The sequence below is a fragment of the Camelus bactrianus genome, chromosome X, assembly GCF_048773025.1.
Source record: "Camelus bactrianus isolate YW-2024 breed Bactrian camel chromosome X, ASM4877302v1, whole genome shotgun sequence".
In the NCBI taxonomy this organism is placed as follows: Eukaryota; Metazoa; Chordata; class Mammalia; order Artiodactyla; family Camelidae; genus Camelus; species Camelus bactrianus.
Window position 1 is genome coordinate 58912280 of NC_133575.1, and position 20596 is coordinate 58932875.

Sequence of the window (20596 nt, forward strand, 5' to 3'; positions counted from 1 at the left end):
ACTTCTCCTTCTTCCCCCCAAGTTTATTGAAGTATAACTTGTATACCATAAAATTGCTATATTTAAAGTGTATAGTTTGATGAGTTTTGACAATTGTATAAATAGTCATATAACTGCCACCGCCATCAAGATAGAGTGTATATGAGGTTTTTTTTAATGTCACCCTTCCTATAGTTTCCCTTCTAGTGGTTGTTAACAATTTTGTAATTAGCATATTGATTGTCAGTGATTATAAAGGATTTTTGAGGTCTGGAAAACAAATTTCTTAAGTAAGTTTTATTGTTTTCTACCATTATTCATGCTATTTAGTTTTCTTATCAGAAATGCCAAGGAAAGAGCAGAAAACTTGGAGATAGCTCTTGTCTGAAAGATTACAGATCCTGAACTAGTTGTTTTCATTGGTTTATCATGAAGAAATTGGAGTGTGTAAATGAAAGTGTTATGTAAATATTAAATTTAACTTTTTAATTTTTAAATAATTATTCTTTTTATAGAAAAATTGCAAAAACAATAGGAAGAATTCCTGTGTGCCCTTCACTCAGATTCCCTATGTGTTACCATTTTATTATATTCTCTCTTTCTCTGAGGCAAACATAATAACATAATTTTATTTATATATTTTTTCTGAAACATTTGAGAATAGTTGCAGCCATGTTGTTCCTTTTATTTACTTATTTTTTTATTGAAGTACGCATAGTGTCCCTTTATCTCACGATAATTCATTATGTATTTCTTAAAAATAAGGGTATTATATCACCACAATATAGTTTATCAAAATCAGGAAATACTGATATAATACTATTGTCTAATCTACAGATCTGATACAAATTTTTCCAGTTGTACAGTAGATAATTTCTAGTGTTGTTGCTTTTCTACATTGAAATTTATTATCATGAAATACTGGTTAAACTAATCAAGCTGTGAGTTGGGGATATTTTTGTGCTAGTGGGTATTTTTTTCTTTTCTGCCAAATTATCTATCTGGTGATTATCCATGCAAAACGTAATTAGGAAATAAAATGTTCTTCCAACAGATAATCACCTAACATATAATCTTTCAGAAGTCCTTGGGCGATTACTGAACTTTTAAACTTTTATTAGCTTTGATTGCAGGTGTGAGAAGGAACTCCCTGTAAATGACATTTAAAGGCAAATTCAATTTTCTTCTCATTAGTAATGTGGCCTTAAATTCTCTTAGGGCTAGTAGTATTGATCTGCTCATCTGTAGAGGCCATTTTTCATTTGGCATTGCATCTAAAATACATGATATACATTTGTCTTAAGTTGACAATTTTGTTTCAAGTGCCCTTTCCAAATTGTTTTTGTCAATCTTATAGAAACTTAAAAGTGCAGAGTGCAAAAGGACTTTTTTTTTCAGGGTGAGAAGATCTTCTACCTGATCCGCCCAACAAATGCCAACCTGACTCTCTTTGAGTGCTGGAGCAGCTCCTCTAACCAGAATGAGATGTTCTTTGGGGACCAGGTGGACAAGTGCTACAAGTGTTCCGTGAAGCAAGGACAGACACTTTTCATTCCTACAGGTCTTCCCTGGGCCCCTCTGGGAGGGTTTGAGGAGGGTGGGAAGAGGAAGAGAGCTTGTGGCACCAGAACCAACTCCTTCCCATAATGTATTGATCTGTTTATGTGGGATATCCCTCTCATATTGTCTAAAGCCTCAGAACTGGACCTCAAGAAAATTCACAGATTGGCCAGCAGGCAGCGTGGTTGCTTGGGGAGGCTGCAGGTAGGGAGGTCCAGGAGGTGTTTGATGGACTCTTTTGCACTGGACTGATGTCAACTTGGTGGACAGATAGAGAGCAAGACTCTCAACTGCATGACTGTAGGATAGTGACTGAGAGACTAGCATTGTAGGCTATAAATCAAAATGACCCAGGTGGGGGTAGTTTTTTTTCCCCCGAAACAATGCATGCCTAGGCTTCACCCCTAGAATTACGAATTTGTAGGCCTGAGGTGGGATCTGAGTGTGTGTTTTGAAAGTCCCCCTAGCCGTCTCAATTTGGGGAAAGTTGAAATCTACAGTATATTGAGTCTTCCAAGAACACAATATGTCTCTCCATTTATTTAGATTTTTCTTGATTTTCAAATTTCTTAACTCCTTGATTTTAGAATGTTGTTAATTTTTTCTCAAAATGTTTGGTGGAATTCTCTACTGCAGTCACTTGGACTTGGAGATTTCCTTTTGGGGAAGCTTTTGATTAACATTCAATTTCATTAAACTTTATTAGGCTATTTAAATTATCTATTTCGTATTGGATGAGTTGTGAAAGTTTGTGCTTTTAGAGCAATTGGTCCATTTTATCTAAGTTGTCAAATTTATGTGTGTAGTGTTGTTCATAGTATTCCCTTATTATTCTTTTGATATCTTTCAAGTCTCTAGTGATATCCTCTGTTTCATTCCTGATATTAGTTATTTGTGCCTTCTCTTTTATTCTGTGTCAGTCTTGATGGAGGTTTGTCAATTTTATTGAACTTTTTAAAGAACTACTTTTTGTTTCATTGATTTTCTCTGTTGCCTTTCTGTTTTCAATTTCATTGATTTCTGCTTTTACCTTTGTTTTTCCTTTCTTATACTTGCTTTGGGTTTATTTTGCTCTCCTTTTTCCAATCTTCAGACAGGAGTTTAGATGATTGATTTCAGACTTTTCCTCTTTTCTAACGTAAACATTTAGTGCTATAAATTTCCCCCTCTGTACTGATTTCGCCATGTTAATTATTTTCATATGTTGTATTTTCATTTAGTTAAGTGTGCTTTTTAGAAAAGTGAGATATAATGCACATACCATAAAAATTACTGCGTTAAAGGGTGCAGTTCAGTTTTTTAAAAAAATATTCATGAAGTTGTGCAACCATCAACACTATCTAATACCGCAAAGTTTTCATCACTTCAGAAAGAAACCCCTGTACCTATTAGTACAGTCATTAATACAGTCATTAGTATTAGTCATTCCCCATTACTTCTTCCCCCCAGCCCCGTCAACCATTTTTTTTTACTCTTCTTTATATGAATTTACCTGTTCTGAATATTTCATGGAAATAGAATCATGCAACATGTGGTCTTTTATGTCTGGCTTCTTTCCCCCAGCCAAATATTTTCAAGGTTCATCCATGTTACAGCATTTATCATACTTCATTCTTTAAATGGCTGAATAATATTCCATTGTATAGCTATACTACATTTTGTTATCTATTCATTTTATAGGCATTTGGGCTACTTTCACTTTATGGCTAGTATGAATAGTGCTGCTGCAAACATTCATGTACAAATTATTGTGTTTAACATGTGTTTTCAGTTCTTCTGGGTATATCTACCTAGGAAAGGATTTGCGGAGTCATATGGTAACTCTGTGTTTAACTTCTTGAGGAATTTTGAAATTCCTCTTTTCTAAAGCAGATGTATTTTACATTCCCACTAGTGATTTATGAGGGTCTCAGTTTTTCCATATCCTCCTCAACACTTGTTCTTGTCTGTCTTTATGATTATAGCCATCCTATTGAGTGTGAAGTGGTATTTTATTGAGATTTTAATATGTGTTTCTTTAATGTCTATTGATGTTGAACATCTTTCCATGTGCTTATTGGATGTTTATATATCCTTTTTTGAAGAAATGTCTATTCAAAACTTTTGCCCATTCTTTAGTTAGATACTTTGTCTTTTTATTGTTGAATTGTAAGAATTCCTTATGTGTTTTGGGTTAGACTTTTATTAGATACATGATTTGCAAATGCTTTCTCTCATTCTGGGGGTTCTCTTTTCGCTTTCTTGATGGTGTTTTATGAAGCACAAAAGTCCAGTTTATCTACTGTTTCCTTTGTTTGCTTGTCCTTTTGGAGTCATATCTAATTGCCCAATTCAAGGTTGTGAAGATTAACACCTATGTTTTCTTCTAAGAGTTTTACTTTTAGTGTTTATATTTATATCTTTCATTCATTTCAAGTTATTTTTTATATGATGTGATATAAGGGTCCAGTTTCATTCTTTTGCATATGGATGTCCAGTTGTCACAGAACCATTTGAAAAGTCTGTTCTTTCCCCATTAAAATTGTCTTGACACTTTTGTCAAAAATCAATCAGTTGACCACAGATGAATTGATTTATTTCTGAACTTTGAATTCTATTCCATTAGTCTATAGGTCTGTCTTTATGACAGTATCACACTGTCTCAACTATTGTACACTTGTAATAAGTTTTGAAATCAGGAAGCATCAGCTTTCTAACTTTGTTTTTCTTCAAGATTATTGAATTTCCATATGAATTTTTAGCTTCAGGTTTTACATAGATTTTTTTTAGTGTTTGCTCTAGTTTTATTTATATATATATATCTTACCACAGTCTACTGGTATTGACATTTTAATTGACATTTTACCAGTTTGAGGAAAGGGTTGAAACCTTAACCTTTGTTCATGCCTCTTTACCCTTACCATTTATAATATATTTGTCTTAAATATTTCCTCTGCATACACTGAGATCCACATCACGTAGTTGTTTTAATTTTTGTATCAACTGTCAAACATAAGTTAGAATACCCAAGAGAAGGAAAGCCTATTGTATTTACCTGTATTTTTACTCCTTTGTTGTTCTTTCTTCCTTCCTGGTGTTCCAAGATTCCTTCTCTTATTTCCTCTCTGTTTAGAGTTTCAGGGTAGGTCAGCTGGCAACAGATTCTCTTAGTTTTCTCTCACCTGTAAATGTCATAATTTCCCTTTCACTCCTGAAGGATATTTTTGCTGAATATTGAATTCTGGGTTGATAGTTATTTTCTTTCAGCACTTGAAGAATGTTGTGCTGCTTCCTTCTGGTCTCCATGGTTTCTGTTGAGATTTTGGCTATCCTTCAAATAGTTTTTTCCCTGTATGTGTCATTTCTGGCTACGTTCAATGTTTTTTGTTGATGTTGTTGTTTAGTTTTTCAGCAATTTGACTATAATGTGTTGATGTGGGTTTCTTTGGGTTTTATACTGTGTGTGTTCACTGAGCTTCTTGAACATGTAGGTTTATGTCTTTTGCCATATTCATGAGATTTTTAGCTGTTATTTCTTCAACTACTTTTTCACCCCTACACTAACTTTTCTTCTGGGTCTCTGATTATATAAATGTAACATATTTTACTGTAGTCCCACAGGTTCCTGAGTTTATTTTTCTCTTAGTCTGTTTCCTCTCTCTTGTGCATTTTGGGTGCTTTCTATTGTTCTGATTTCCGATTCTCTGATTCTTTTCTTCATTGTCTCCATTCTTCTGTTGAGTCTATTGTTTCATTATTTATTTCAGATGTAGTAGTTTTCAGTTCTAAAATTTCCATTTGTTTCTGTTTATAGCTTTTCTTTCTATTCCTTTTTTTGTTTGAAGCATGTTTGTAATTGTTCATTGAAGCATTTTTATGATGATTCCTTTAAAATTCATGTCATATAATTCTAACATCTTTGTCTAACATTATATTGTATAATTCTGGATTTTCTTTTCTGTTGATCAGATCTGTTTGTCTATGCATATATCGATATCATATTGAATTGATTACATTGCTTTTATAGAATGTTTAATATATGATGAGGCAAGTTTTTCCCCTACCCTCTCTTCCCATATGCATCTGCTTTTTTCTTTTATAGGTTTCTATTCCCAGGTATTTATTCACCTGTTTTTATTTCTTTGCTGGGTTTCATATAATGTCTTTTCTACACTGGGTACTTGGTAACTGTTTGGTGAATTGAATGTGCCTACCAGAGATTTGAGTTGGATTGATTTACAACTTGGTAGAAATTCCCACAAACTGAGTGCAATCTACTTAGTTCTAAAAGCATTTTGTGTCTCCTGTCTGCCTCAGGTTTGGGTTAGGTGCTAGAGTTAAAAAAATCGATAGGCCTTTTCAGTATAATGCTCTAATAGCCAAAGTAGAGAAGAGCATTTATTCTAGCCAGAGGTTTGTGAAAATCTTCTCGGAAGAGTGACACCTCAAGGGTAAGTAGGGACTGACCAAGGAAAGGAGGCAGGAAAGACCCCCTCAGATATGGGGAAAGGCATAAGCAAAGCAAAGGCAGGTGAAGCAGTTTATGGATACTGAAGCCTAAAGATCAAGGGGCTGGGAACAAATGAAGCTGAAAAGGTTAGCAGGCTGAACTCACTCACTGGGAACCATTGAAGGTTTATTTGTGTGTTTATGTAATTTATGAAATATTTCAGATGTAGCAAATGATGCAAAGAATAAAATAATGAACACCTACCTGTATGTTCCTAATTCAACTAAAGTATATTACAAATATAATTGAAGCCTTCAGTATACCTCTCCTTAATTACATTCCCATTCTGCCCTCAGAGCTAGGTGTTGTCCTGAAGTTGATGACATTAGTCTCATGCATTTATCCCTTTATTACATAGATATGCCTTACTAAGCAGTATATAGTATTGTTTTACATGTTTTTGAATGTTACATAAATGGAATTGTATTAGATGTATTTTTCTCAACTTTTTTCTCTGAACCTGATGATTGTGAGATCCATGTTGATGCATGTAGCTATTGTCCATTTATTTTACTTGCTTTCTAGTATTCCATTGTATGAGTATACAGAAATGTATTGTGGATGTGCACTTCATTGAAGTTTCGAGTAGGGGATGACATGGGCAGATTTGTTTTTCAGATATATCAGTTAGGGTTGGGATGTGGAGGACAGACTTCAGAGGTCAAGATTGGTGTAGAGTGGTGTTTGCAAACACTTTGGACTCAGGACCTCTTTATATTCTTAAATGTTATTGAGGACCCAGAAGAGCTTTTATTTATGTGGTTTATATTTATCATTACTTACCATATTATAAATCAAAACAGAATTTTAAAATATTTATTAGTTTATTGAGAAATAACAAGAATGAACCCATTACATGTTAACATAAGTAACAATTTTTATGAAAAGTAACTATTTTCAAACCAAAAAAAAAGTTAGTGAAAAGAGTGATGTTTACATTTCTGCAAATCCTTGTAATGTTTGGATTAATAGAAAATGACTAAGTCCTCAAATCTGCTTCTGCATGTTGTGATATTATATCATGTATCCTTTGAAAAACTCCAGTGTAGACCTGTGAGAGAATATGGGTAAAAAAGACAAATAACATAGCATTGTCATGGACGTAATTTAAACTTCGCATACTCTGAAAGAGTCTCAGGGAGCCCCAAACTTCCCTGGATCACATCTTGAGAACCACTGGTAAAGAGGAACCAGTTCAGAGGCTGTAGCAAGTAGCCTAGGTGAGCGATAATGAGGGGTCTGAACCAAGCCATTGGTAGGATGCATGGGTGGAGAAGGGGAGACGAATATGAGAGAGATTTAAGAAGAAAAATCAGAAGAACCCAGAAGGCAGTGTAGGGTCAAGGGCAGGGAAAATAACTGAGGTTCAACTAGGTACATGCTTTACAACCAACCTGTGAAGTATATATTTAGCTAGAAAATGATAGAATTGGAACCCAGGTTTGTCTAACACAAAAGTTCTGCTTTACCTAAGGCAGAGTTAGAAGGAGTAGTCATGGCAAGGAGGTCGTACCCTTCTTAGAGATAAGAGTGAGGATGGGGGAGGCAAAGAGATTTTGATGTGGAGAGGAGTGAAGTAGAAGGAGAAGGAGTCTATTAACCCCATAGGTTGGTCCAGTTCATGGTTATAATAATGGCAGACTTGGCCAGAATGGATGTTGGGAGAGTGGAGGAACCTAGAATGTTCTGAGTTACTACCAGGCTGACTGCTCTAAGGAGTTATGTTTGAGATGAGTGGGCAGTGGAGATGCCCAAAGAAAGAAAGGCCCTCTGCCAGCTATGATTTTGCCTTGTTACACTGCAGGATGGATCCATGCTGTGCTGACCCCCGTGGACTGCCTTGCCTTTGGAGGGAACTTCTTACACAGCCTTAACATTGAAATGCAGCTCAAGTGAGTCCTGAAGCTGTGCTGATCCCGAGTTGGCCATTCCCATCTGCTAGAGTCCTTGAGTTCTCCCCTGTAGTAAGGAGTGCAGCATAGAAGGAGGCGAGATGATCAGAAAGGAATGGGTACTAGTTCTGTATGATGTACAGCCAGAGGATCAATACCTCTTCCTCACTTAGTAGTTATGTGAATTTGGTCAAGTTGCATAACCTTTGAGCTCAAATTTCCTAACGCATAAAGTAGGGTCTTACAGGATAGTTGTGAGGAGTAGAGATAATGAATACAAAGCATTCAGAACAATACCTGATACGTAGTAGGTGCTCAGGAAACAGAATCCTTATTATCATTGTCATTGTTGTGCCTACTTCCTCCAGAGCCTATGAGATTGAGAAGCGGTTGAGCACAGCAGACCTCTTCAAGTTCCCCAACTTTGAGACGATCTGTTGGTATGTGGGAAAGCACATCCTGGACATCTTTCGAGGTACAGAGCCCTTTACCAACTGTCCCTTTTGCCCTGTGTACATAACCATCACTTCCATCAAGATACAGTACTATTCCATCACCATAAAGATCTCTGTAGTGTCACCCCTCTGTAGTCTCACCCACTTTTTCCCCCTACACTATCCATAACTTCAGGAAACCACTGATCTGTTTTCCATCTCTATAATTTTGTCATTTCAAGAATGCTATAAAAATGGAGCCATACAGTATGTGATCTTTTGAAATTGGCTTTTTTTTAACTAAGCATGATGTAGGAGGGTAGAGCCTGGATTTTAACTTTTTTATTTAGCAAAGATGGCTGAGAAAATTGGATTACAGTGCAATTATTCCTGTTTCCTGCCAATTAAAACAAGAAACTCAATCTGGATAGTGTCAGGGTTCCTTGGATATGCTTCCCATGAGGACAAGGCTGAGTCCTGGCCATCCTGGCATCATTGTGTTGGTTCCTGGGTATCAACACAGGTGGAAGCCAACCTTCTGGGTTTCCTCTTTCCTTATCTACTCAAATAGAGTGGCTCCCTTACCCAGACCTGAGATTCTTCAAGGTGACTTGGCCGGAGAGGAATCAGTATCTCAAGAGTAACAAAGAACTTCAGAGGCCAATGAGTCTCTTACACAATAGCTCAAACCCTTATTCTGCCACCTAGGCAGACTGTCACTTACATGTTCATTCAGAGGCTGGATGACTAACTACTTATTATCTGTTCTGAACAGCTCAGTTCAGAAGAAAATTCTTTATTGAGCCTAAATCTGGCTGTTTGTTATAACCTCCTCCTGGAGTAACTCAGAACAAGGCATTAATGGTTCTTCAGATCTGTGTAGGTGGTAATCATGGTCCTCCATGAGTGTTCACATTTTGAAACCCAAAAGGCAGAGTAGTGTAGAAGGAGCACAGGCCTCAGATTCATACAGACATGGTTTCAGTCCTGGCTTTGGCACTTACCACATGTGTCTCTTGGTTAAGTCTCTTTGCCTCACTGAGTCTCAGTTTCCTGAACGATAAAACGAAGATAATGAAATCTGGCTTACGGGGTTGGGTATAGGATTAAACAAGATAGTAGGTGTCAAATGCAAGGTACTCATGAAATGAACACTATTGTAAGAACTGAGATCTGGAGTTGTGCTTAGAACCTTGAGCATTTTCTCTGGTCGCTTGAAAAAAATAACAAATCCTTCAATTCCTTGCATGGCTTCTTTGACACACTGCCTTCCTCTTTCCCCCTCTAGGTTTGCGAGAAAACAGGAGACACCCTGCTTCCTACCTCGTCCATGGTGGCAAAGCCCTGAATTTGGCCTTTAGAGCCTGGACAAGGAAAGAAGTAAATATACTTATTTATCTATCTACTTTAGAGGTCTACTCCCCGTAGGGAATGGCTTTGGGCAGATCCTTTGGGGAGGTAGAAGAGACGGGGGAGGTTTATGGACTCCTGTGATTAGAGTGGAGGACTGGGCTAGGACTCCTTGGATTATGTTTTTTAACTTTTTTTCTCATTATAAAAAGTAATACATGGTTACTGTAGAGAGTTTGAAAAATACAGAAGAGTGTTAAAGAAGGAAAAACTTTGCCTGTAAATTTAACACTCAGAGGGAATTAACATTAACATTTGGGTATATTTTCTCTTGTTTTTTTTTTTAATTATGCATTTTTAAGACATGATTGCTATCACCCTGTACATACAATTTTGTATCTGAATTGGTTGGCTTATCTTAATTTTCCTGTGTCACCAAAGTTCTTCACAAACATTAAATAGTTACATGATATTCTTTTGCAGATATGTACTGTTGTTACCTTAATACTTGTTTATTGTCACTTCCTTTTAATTTACTTATTTGGGGAGTAGTTGTAGAAAATCATGCAGTAAATATCTTTTTGCATCAGTCTTTGTCCCTCATCTCTTGATTGTTTCTTCAGGATCAGTTCCTAGAAGAGCAATCACTAGATCAAAGTATATGAAAAAATGTAGGACTCTTGATGCATACCGCCAAAATGGCTTTTTAGGAATATACCAGTATCCATCTATCCAATTTAATGCTAAACAGTTATGAAAGAGATTAAGAGAGCTCTCTATGTACTGATTTGGAAAGATCTGCAGAATTTGTCATATAAAGGTGTAGAACTGTGTATATAATGTGCTACCTTATGTGTAAAAAAGGGGAAAAACAAGAAGTGTATTTGTGTGTGCTGAGTATTTGCCTGAAGACACAATCTGGAGGGATGCAGAAGAAACTAATAAAAGTGGTTACCTGTTGGGGTAGGCTGGGGGTGCTGATGGCAGGGACAGATATATATTGAGGCTTTTCAATATATATCTTTTTATATTGTTTGATTTTTTGAACTATGTGAATAAATACCTACTCAAAAGGTTGAATTTATTTAAAAAGCCAGTTTTCAGAAGTGCAAAGAGAGAAGAAATGTCAATATATTCTTTTATGCCTCTAATACTCTTTATAGACTCCTTCCCCTGCATATAGTAGCCTGAGGAGACTTTCCAGCGCCATTTGCACAATTTCCCCATTTCCTGTTGCCAGTCTTCCCCTCAGACATCCTTGGACTTCATGTTTTGGGCCTTCTCTTGCTCCCTGGGCTCACCTACACCTGGACCTTAGCCTTTGATTCTATTTTTCCACACCCCTCAGTTGTGGCTACCTTGGGTTTCATCTCTGACCCTGCTTCCCCACCCGACCCCCCATGAAGTGAACTTCAGAGTGACTGTCCCAGGAACACCGAAAGGGAGGGAGAGGGGTAGGTCCTAAGCACTCATGTCCCAGACCAGGATGGCCCCAGGAACCAAAGGATGGCCCCAAACAGCATGGCCGAAGGGAGCTGGAGGAGAGTACGACACAGAACTGAGGAACCCACACTCATGGAAGAAGTTTTTTGTGAGGTGCAGATGACTGCCATGAGATGCACTTGCTTCTTCACCTTTCCAGAGCCCCTGGGCTGGGAGGAGCCTTTAAGGTTATCCAACTAGGTCATGTGGATTCTCAGCCCCCACTCCTGTTCAGCCACCAAAATAAATTCCAGATAGATTAAAAGAGTTAAAAGAATCAAACCATTGAAAGCAAGGAGGAAATGCTGAGGAACTTTTATCAGTCCTCTGGATACAGAAGTGAAGTCCAGACTGGTAGAAGAAATCACAAAGGAAAAGCTTGAGAGGTCTATCTGCATAAACATGTAAATAAGATTGCAAATAAATTAAAAGGGAGACAACCAATAGGTTACTCTTAAGCTAGCTGTAAGCGAACTAGCTGTGGACCTGTAGCTGTTCAGCACTGAGTTCTCTCGTCACAAGTGGAGAGGCTGGGTTGTCCCTAGGCAACTCCCTGAGGTTCTTGACTTTCTGAGGGGCGTGGCTCAAGCCCACAGCTAAGTTCCTCACACTCTTTTGACACTATCCTTTATCAGATACATGTTTTGCAAATATTTCCTACCAATTAGTGGTTTGTCTTAACAGTGTTTTTCCAAGAAAAGTTTTTATTTTTTAATAAGTCTAATTTATCAGTTTTTTCTTTTATGATTCATGCTTTTTATGTCCAAAGAAATTTTGCCTAGCCCGAGGTCATAAAGATTTTCTTATCTGTTTCCATCTAAAGGATTTAGAGTTTTAGATTTGACATTTAGGCCTATGATCCATTTTGAGTTTGTCTGTGTATCTGGTGCAAGATATGGAATGAAGTTCTTTTTTTGCATTTGGATATCTAATCAGTCCAGTACCATTTGTTAAAGAGACTATCCTTTCTCCATTGCATTGCCTTGGTAAGTTTGTTGAAAATCAGACATTCATTTATGTGGATTTGTTCCTCATGCCTTTTGTTTGACAGGCTCTGCCAGATCATGAGGATGAGATCCCGGAGACAGTACGGACCGTACAGCTCATTAAAGATCTGGCTAGGGAGATCCGCCTGGTGGAAGTAAGAAGCATGGGAGCCGGGGAGGTGTTTGGGGAGGGCTCAAGTTTCAAATGGCAGGTCAGGCTTTTGCAGTTGGCATGAGAGCTTAGGGGGAAGGTTGGGAAAACTCTACCCAAGGACCCTACTCATTGATTCATTTATTCATTCATTCATATACTTATTATGGGCCTCGCAAGTGGGCCACACGTTGGGCTAGGCCCTTAGGATACATAAATAATACAGTGCCTGCCCACAGAGAATTCATGGTCTAGTAGAAGACCCTGGGCAAAGTTAACCTGTCTGAGCCTCAGTTTCCTCATCTCTAAAGTGGGGATAGTTAATAACTACTCAGGGGTTGTTAAGAAGATTAAATAAGGTAATACAGGTTGAACATGAAGTATAGTGCTTGGCACACATAGGTCCTCAGTAAATTCTGATGGTGGGTCTTGGTGGTTGTGGGTGGTGGAGTTCATAGTAGTAGTTGTTGTTATTAATATTTTGACTCAGTCTCTGCATTCTACAAAATGACAGTTCTCCCGGGTTGAAGATGATTACAAAGCCATGTTTCAACAGGTGGCATATACCACGAGGCAGTAAGGTGTAGTGGTAAGAGATTCAGAGAAACGTGGGTTCTGTTTCCTGCTCTGTCACTTGCAAGCCTTTCAGAGCCTCATATCCTTATGTGTAAAGTGAGGATAACACCACCTTTTTACAGTTTTGTCAGGATTAAGAGCTAATGTATATAGAGCCCCTCGCACAGTGCCTGGCAGAGTAAGTACTCAATAAATGTGAGCCATTGTTATTAATAGACTTTGCAGCAGAGAGAACTCAGTGTGGGCTGGTGAAGTAGCAGAGGCACCAGAGGAGAATTGAACTTGGGGAAGTTTCAACTTTCCTTTAGCTCAGAAGCTGTAAGGTTACATTTAGTGCCCAGGATATAGGCACTAAATCTATGCTGAAGGGTGGTCAGAGTGAGCTACTAGGAAGTTGGGCTTCTAGCCTCACTGCTTGCAGCATGTTTCACTGCCTACACCATAGCTTACATTGCCCACCTCCTACCTCATTTTCCTCCACTCCCATCTGTTGGAATCCTTCAGGGTTTAGTTAAAAGGCCTACCTTTTCTCTGACTCTTCCCCACTTAAACCAGTTTTGTATACACAGAAGTTTGGACTGATTGGAAGAGGACTTAGAGGTGGATCATATCTGTTCCATTGGCTTTCAAATGTTTTGAAGCAATGAATTCCTTTTTTTTCAAATGAGATCTTACATAGAAGCTCAATATGTACAACCAATCAAAGCCTAACTGCTATGAATAAGATGAAGGTGGGAGGCTTAGAGCATCACTTGTTTCTCTTGTTTGCCTTCCACCTACTTCCAGTCCCCAGGGCTCCTCCCAAGAAGCTCAGAGGAGCCACAGAGCATCTTTGAAAACCATCTTTCCAGTCTAATCCTTTAATTTTACAGCTGAGCCAACAGAGCCCCAGAGTTGTTAGATAACTGACCCTTGGTCACAGAGCTAGCTAGTAGCAGAATTGGGACTAGAACCTCTCTCCTTGTCTAAAATCCTGCTGTTCTTAGAGTTGGAACCACACAGTTTAGTACTCAGTTATTTTCTGTCTCATGTCAGCTGTTCTTGGCGTCTTTTCTCTCCAGTTTTGACAGTGGCGCTGGGCTTTTCCTCCGCTCGTCTTCTCCTTACTCGTCAATGGCTGGGTAAAGAAATGCCACCCAGTAAATTCCTGATGACTTATTGTGCAAAAACTAGGGTGTGCATCTGTGGAGCATCTGTAAGCCCCTTCATGGCAGTACCACCAGTGCCATGAATAGACCTCTGCTCTTAGTGTAGAGAGAACCCTTGAGTAAGCTCTAACCCCATCGTGTACTAACACTCTTGTAGGATATCTTCCAACAGAACGTTGGGAAGACGAGCAATATCTTTGGGCTGCAGAGGATCTTCCCAGCCGGCTCCATTCCTTTAACCAGGCCAGCCCATTCCACTTCAGTATCCATGTCCAGGCTGTCACTGCCCTCCAAAAGTGGTTCAAAGAAGAAAGGCCTGAAGCCCAAGGAACTCTTCAAGAAGGCAGAGCGAAAGGGCAAGGAGAGTTCAGCCTTGGGGCCTGCTGGCCAATTGAGCTATAATCTCATGGATACATACAATCATCAGGCACTGAAGACAGGCTCTTCCCAGAAAGCAAAGGTGGGTGCTGGCCCATGGGTTCAGCCCAACCCTTTTGGGTCCCTTGGAAGAGCAGGGTATCAAAAAGACAGGCTATCTTGTCTTCCCACCTCCCTTAGGGCCCCTGGTGTTTGGCTACCAGTCCCACTCATTTAATAGGCATTTATTGAGACCTTGTCTATGCTGGGCACTGTGATAGGTGCTGTGGACATAACCTTCAAGAGGCTGACAGGCTAGTGAGAAAGATAGGCATAAAAACAAATGAATGCAATGAAGTGTTGTGGATGCCACAATCAAGGGTGTGTGGGGGACCCCGAGACACGGGAGGGGATGATTCTATCTGGGTAGGGGTGATGGTCAGGAGCTCTTCTCAGAAAATATGAGCTGAATATTGAAATGCTGGCATGGGAATTACATTTGAGAACATGGTATATGAGTGTCAGGTTGGAGTCTTGAACAGGTTTTTGAAAAAAGCCCTCCTCCAGGGCTCTACCTTGCTTCAAGATTGTGGTGCCCTCCATGGGCATGTGAACATGCTTCCCCTTCTTTTAAGGAAACGTATTTTATAAGATTGATAGATATCCCCTGAGCCAGTCTTAACATTCTCAACCTCCTGCTCCTGCGATCGTTTGGGTTGGGGGTGGGGGACAGCGTAGCAGAAGGCCTTGGTTCAGGTGGTTTTAACAGTAAACTCAGCCAGTGAAACCGGAGGGAACTGGCCATCCTGATTCACATGAGAGTCCCAGACAGTTGACAACTGAGCCTCCTCCTTCTGCAGTTCAACATCACTGGTACCTGCTTGAATGACTCAGATGATGACTCTCCAGACTTGGACCTTGATGGGAACGAGGGCCCGCTGGCCCTGTTGATGTCCAATGGCAGGTGAGGTTGGGAGAAGGAGCACAGAGATACTGGGATTGTTGGTGGCAGTATGTCACTAAGATAAGGCATGGAATTGGGACCTGGGGTTGGGGCATGGATTGGGGAGGAACTGTACTTGGGGAAATACCCAGGTATTATCGGATATCATTGCTTAGTACAGAGAACTATGTAATTATGGGGGTGGATTGGGGAGAGGTCTGGAACTAATTGGCAATCCTGAGAAAAAATATTGTATAGTTGTAGAAATTTCAACAAGTCAACGGATTAAAACTGTTGGCAGGAATAGGAGGTAGGATAGCACACTGGTTAAGAGCTTTCGTTTTTCATATACTTTTTGCAGTTAGATTTTTAGGTATTTGTTTTGCAGAAATATTTGCACAAGTGTGTAAAGAGAAATGTTCAGTGTTCACTGTATCATTATAATAAGCAATTGGAAACATTGATCAGTAAGGGTTGGACAAATAAATTATGGTACTCTAGAGTACCATGTAACTTAAAAAGAATGAGTTTAGTATCTATTGACATGAAAGATTTCCAAAATATATTTTAAGTGAACATATCAGGTTACAAGATAATATATAAAAATAGTTCACTTTAGTTTTTTAAAAAGACACGTATGCACATGTGTGTATAGAAAAGTGACATAAAGATTTTCCTTTATTTTTAATTTAACTTTTTTGAAGAGGTTTAAAATTTAATTTATGCAGTTTAAAATTCAAAAAGTGTGAAAGAATACATAGTGAAAAATTTTGCTCCCACCCATCCGTGTTTCCCAGTTCCCCACCCCATGTCAGTGATTTCCTTCCAGAGATATTTATACACATCCACACAAATAAATATATTCGTTACATATTTTATACTTGTCACACCAAACCTGTCACAGTAGTTACCTTTGGAAAGTAGGATAAGGGAGGCAGGAGAGGAAATTTGCACTTTAGTAGCATTTGAATTTTGTACAGTGAGCGTATATTACTTTCTTAAAATAATTTTTAACAATTTTCTAAAAGAATAAAATGAAAGTTCTTCATGACAGAAAGCATGGGGTTAGGAATAATCAGGCAGCCCCGAGTTTGAATCTCAGCTATGACACGTTTTCACTGGGTGACCTTGAGAAGTTAATCTGACCCTCACTGTCCTCATTTTGTCTATTCTATAAATAAAACTTACCTTAGGGTTGTTGGAGGACTAAATGAGGTCATGTATGTAAAGTGCTTATCACAGGTCCTGGCACATAGTAAATGCTTTAAAAATGGTAGCTCTTATAAATACAATGATGGAGGTGAAAGATGATGATGGTGGTAGTGATGATGGTTGTGGGTATGGCCAGAAGCTAACTAGGTCACCAGAAACCCTGAAACATGTAGGGGGCAGAGGAAGATAGTAAAAGTTACCATCTGGACACTCAGAACACCAGATAGGAGCAGTCAAGATCCAAGTACAGAGTCTGAACAGTGTATGAACACAAGCAACAAGGATACCTTAATAGCATTTTTATAGGAAAAGACTGTCTTTAGATCCCAAGGGTGAGTGTAGTAGGTCTACCTGGCTGGTAAATAGGGGGAAAGGGAGTGTAAGAGTAGGGCAGATTCTGAAAGCAGCAGAGCTATCCTTGTGATTTGAGAACCTAGTTACTGAAGAATAAGATTAGAAAGACTGTTGAGCATTGCCTTTGTCCAGAACCCATGGTTGGTCTCCTAGGGAAGAGAAAATTGAGAGTCCTAAGGGTCCAGCCTATAATGGCTATTGAGGACACAATGAGACATTTTTCCTTTCCCCACCAGTCTTTCGTGTACTGCTTCTGTTATGTCCTGCACATGCCAGAGGCTGCTGCTAAGTGAACTTAGGGAGTCAACGTATAGAAATATTTACAGACAATATGATACTATGGTCTTTTTTCTAGAATAATGACGTGTTTCGTGGAGACTAAGGTGTAGAGGAAACAAGATTGGCTGTGTGTTAATTGCTGAAACTTAGCTGGGTCATAGGTACATGGGAGTGTTTTAATATTTTGTGTATGTTTGAGATTTTTCATAATTAGAAGTTAATAAAAGATCGAGTATAAATTGCTTCCACTTACTGAGCACGTGCTGTGTCAGACTCTGTCTTAGCCGCTTACATGCATTATTTTCTTCAGTCTTCACAGCAACCCTGAAGTTAAGTGTTGTTATCCCTATTTTACTAATGTGGGAAAGTTGAGGCCCAGAGAATTTAATTATAAGATTAGCTAACATTGGGCACTTGCCATGTGTCAGTCTCTTTATTAGCTCATTTAATCCTCCCAGTAACCCTATGAGGTAGAAAACAGGTCAATTTAATGACAGGTAATTCACCAAAAGCCAATTCACCAAATGACCATTTGCTGAATGTGTCAGGTGTACTGATTTACCAAAAATTTGTTTCTCTTAACTATAAGGTTTATTTCAGCAGTTTGTACTGGTTAATATTGTTTACCATGTGTAACAGGATTTTTTAAGCCACTTTTGAGTTTTTCCCACTTCCTTTATATATTTTTAACAGCTTTTTTGAAGTATAATTCAAATACCATATATTAACCAGTTTTAAGTGTACAATTAAATGACTTTTAGTAAATCTAAAAAATATGCAACCATCACCACAATCCAATTTTAGAACATTTCTATCACCACAAAAAGATCCCTCATATCCACTTACAGTCAGTCCTGGTTCTCATCCCCAGGCCCAAGCAACCACTAGTTTACTGTCTATCTCTATGGATTCTAGACATTTCATATAACTGGAATCATACAATATGTAGTCTCTTGTGTCTGGCTTATTTCACTTAAAATAATGTTTTTGAGGTTCATCCATGATGTAGAATGTATCATTAGTTGGTTCCTTTTAATTGCTGAATAGTATTCCACTGTGTGGATTTACCACATTTTGTTTATTCATTCACTGATGGTCATAGTGTATTTGGCTATTATGAATAATAATACTATGAGCATTTATGTACAAGTTTTTGTGTGGACAAATGTTTTTGTTTCTCACTTATGAGTAAAATTTTGGGTCATATGGTAACTTTGTTTAATTTTTTAAGAAACTACCAAAATTTATCCCAAAGCAACTACCATTTTACACTCCCACCAGCAATTATGAGTTTCTCCATATACTGGCTAATACTTGTTATTGTCTGTCTTTTTGATTATAGCCATTCTGATGGATGTAAAATGTTACTGTGTTTTTTTTTCCTAGAAATCTTTTAATTTTTAAATTTTTTTCAATTTTATTTTTCATGGAGGTACTGGGAATTGAACCCAGGATGTTGTGCATGCTAAGCACGCATTCTACCAATGAGCTATAACCCTACCCCCTTTATTTTGGTTTTGATTTGCATTTCCCTAATGACTAATGATATTGAGCATCTTTTCATGTGATTATTGGCCATTTGTATATCATTTTTAGAGAAATATCTATTCAGATCTTTTGCTTGTTTTTTAGTTGACTTGTTTGTCTTTTGTTGAGTTCTAAGAGTTATTTAAGTATTCTGGATACAAATCCTTTTCCTGGTAAATGATTTACAAATGTTTTCTCCCAGTTTGTGGCTTGTCTTTTCATTTTCATAATGGTGTCTTTTGAAGTACAAACATTTTGAATTTTACCTAATCCCAGGCCACAAACATATTTTCCTATACTTTCTTCTAGAAGCTTTATAGTTTAAGCTCTATGATTTACATTTTGATCTATGATCCATTTTGAGTTAATTTTTGTGTATCATGTGAGTTAAGAGTCCACATTCATTTCTTTGCATGTGATAATTCAGTTACCTCAGCACCATTTGTTGTTTTTTTTTTTACTTGTTTGTTTTTTGGGGAGGGGAGGGAAGTAATTAGGTTTATTTATTTATTTTTTAGAGAAGGTATTGGAAATTTAACCCAGGACCTCATGCGTGCTATGCATGAGCTCTGCCACTTTGAGCTATACCCTTCCCCACTTCAGCATCATTTGTTGAAAAGACTATTGTTTCCCCACTGAATTACCTTAGCACCTTTGTAAGAAATCAGTTGACTATAAATTTAGGATCTAGTTCTAGACTCACAGTTCTGTTCCATTGATGTATATGTCTATCCTTACACCAATATCACACTACCTTGATTACTGTAGCTTCATAGTAAATTTTGAAACTGAGTAGTAAAAGTCCTCCAGCTTTGTTCTTTTTTGAAAGTGTTTTGGCCATGTTTAGTCCTTTGTATGCCCATATACATGTTAGTATCAGTTTATTAATTTCTACAGAACTAGCTGGATTCAGATAGGATTGCATTGTATCCTAGATCAGTTTGAGGAGGATTGCCATCTTAACCATATTGAGTATGACTGTTTTTATGTACTCCTCCTCTCTCTCCAGTACCAAGAGGGTAAAGAGCTTATCCAAGTCTCGGAAAGCCAAGATCTCAAAGAAGGCAGACAAGGCTAGGCTGGTGGCGGAACCGGTGATGGAGGATGAATTTGACTTGGATTCAGATGATGAACTACAGATTGATGAGAGACTGGGAAAGGAGAAGGCGACCCTAATAATAAGACCAAGTGTGTACTGGCTCTTTTTCTTTCCTGCCCTGCACATTTCACATTTGTTTTTGGTACCCTCGATAGGCTCAAGACCTTAGGTTTAACTTGTTGACATTCTGATTTACCACTTCTGTAGGCTTCCCTGTAACTTTGCTCTAGAGGTTTATTTATAAGCTAATTCCTAACCTGTCTAAATTAGTCATCTGTGGTCATTACTTTCAGGAAAATTACAGTCTTATATTCTTTCCCCTGGGTGTTTGGCTCAGATGCTAATCTTAGCTTCATGATAAATGCTTTCCATTTTTTTCTAGAATTTCCTCGAAAGTTGCCCCGTGCGAAGCCTTGCTCTGACCCCAACCGAGTTCGTGAACCAGGAGAGGTTGAGTTTGACATTGAGGTAGGATCCTGCCAAGTTTCTAGTCTTCTGCTCATTCTGGTTACAGAGACAGAATACACATTGTCTCCCCCGCTTCCAACTAGAATGACTTTCTATGCATTCAGTTCCCAAAATATTTATTTAGTGAAAGGCTGTATGCTAAGTGCTGCTGAATATATAAATGGAAGATTATACTTCAGCTGAAATATTTTTAAAACCCTTAAACACGGAGTAGAATAAAAGGCAATGTGATGTAGCAGGAAAGAGTATCTGATTTGGAATATCTGGTTCTGACTTTACACAACTTATTTAACTTCATTGAGCCTTAGTT

General features: G+C 38.2%; 1 protein-coding gene across 5 annotated transcripts in view; it reads left to right on the plus strand.

The window, feature by feature from the left end:
- The window catches only part of PHF8 (PHD finger protein 8), an 85316-nt gene that overhangs the window by 30170 nt on the left and 34550 nt on the right, over positions 1-20596 (plus strand). For 4 of the 5 annotated variants that reach the window (XM_010970760.3, XM_074359284.1, XM_010970766.3 and 1 more), the window contains 9 exons: positions 1378-1540; positions 7833-7920; positions 8289-8395; positions 9643-9734; positions 12238-12327; positions 14205-14507; positions 15265-15368; positions 19729-19907; positions 20201-20286. In XM_010970760.3, the coding sequence (XP_010969062.1) occupies positions 1378-1540; positions 7833-7920; positions 8289-8395; positions 9643-9734; positions 12238-12327; positions 14205-14507; positions 15265-15368; positions 19729-19907; positions 20201-20286 (1212 nt within the window). The remainder of the gene's footprint in view (positions 1-1377; positions 1541-7832; positions 7921-8288; positions 8396-9642; positions 9735-12237; positions 12328-14204; positions 14508-15264; positions 15369-19728; positions 19908-20200; positions 20287-20596) is intronic. The other variant, XM_010970786.3, reaches the window with a different exon arrangement.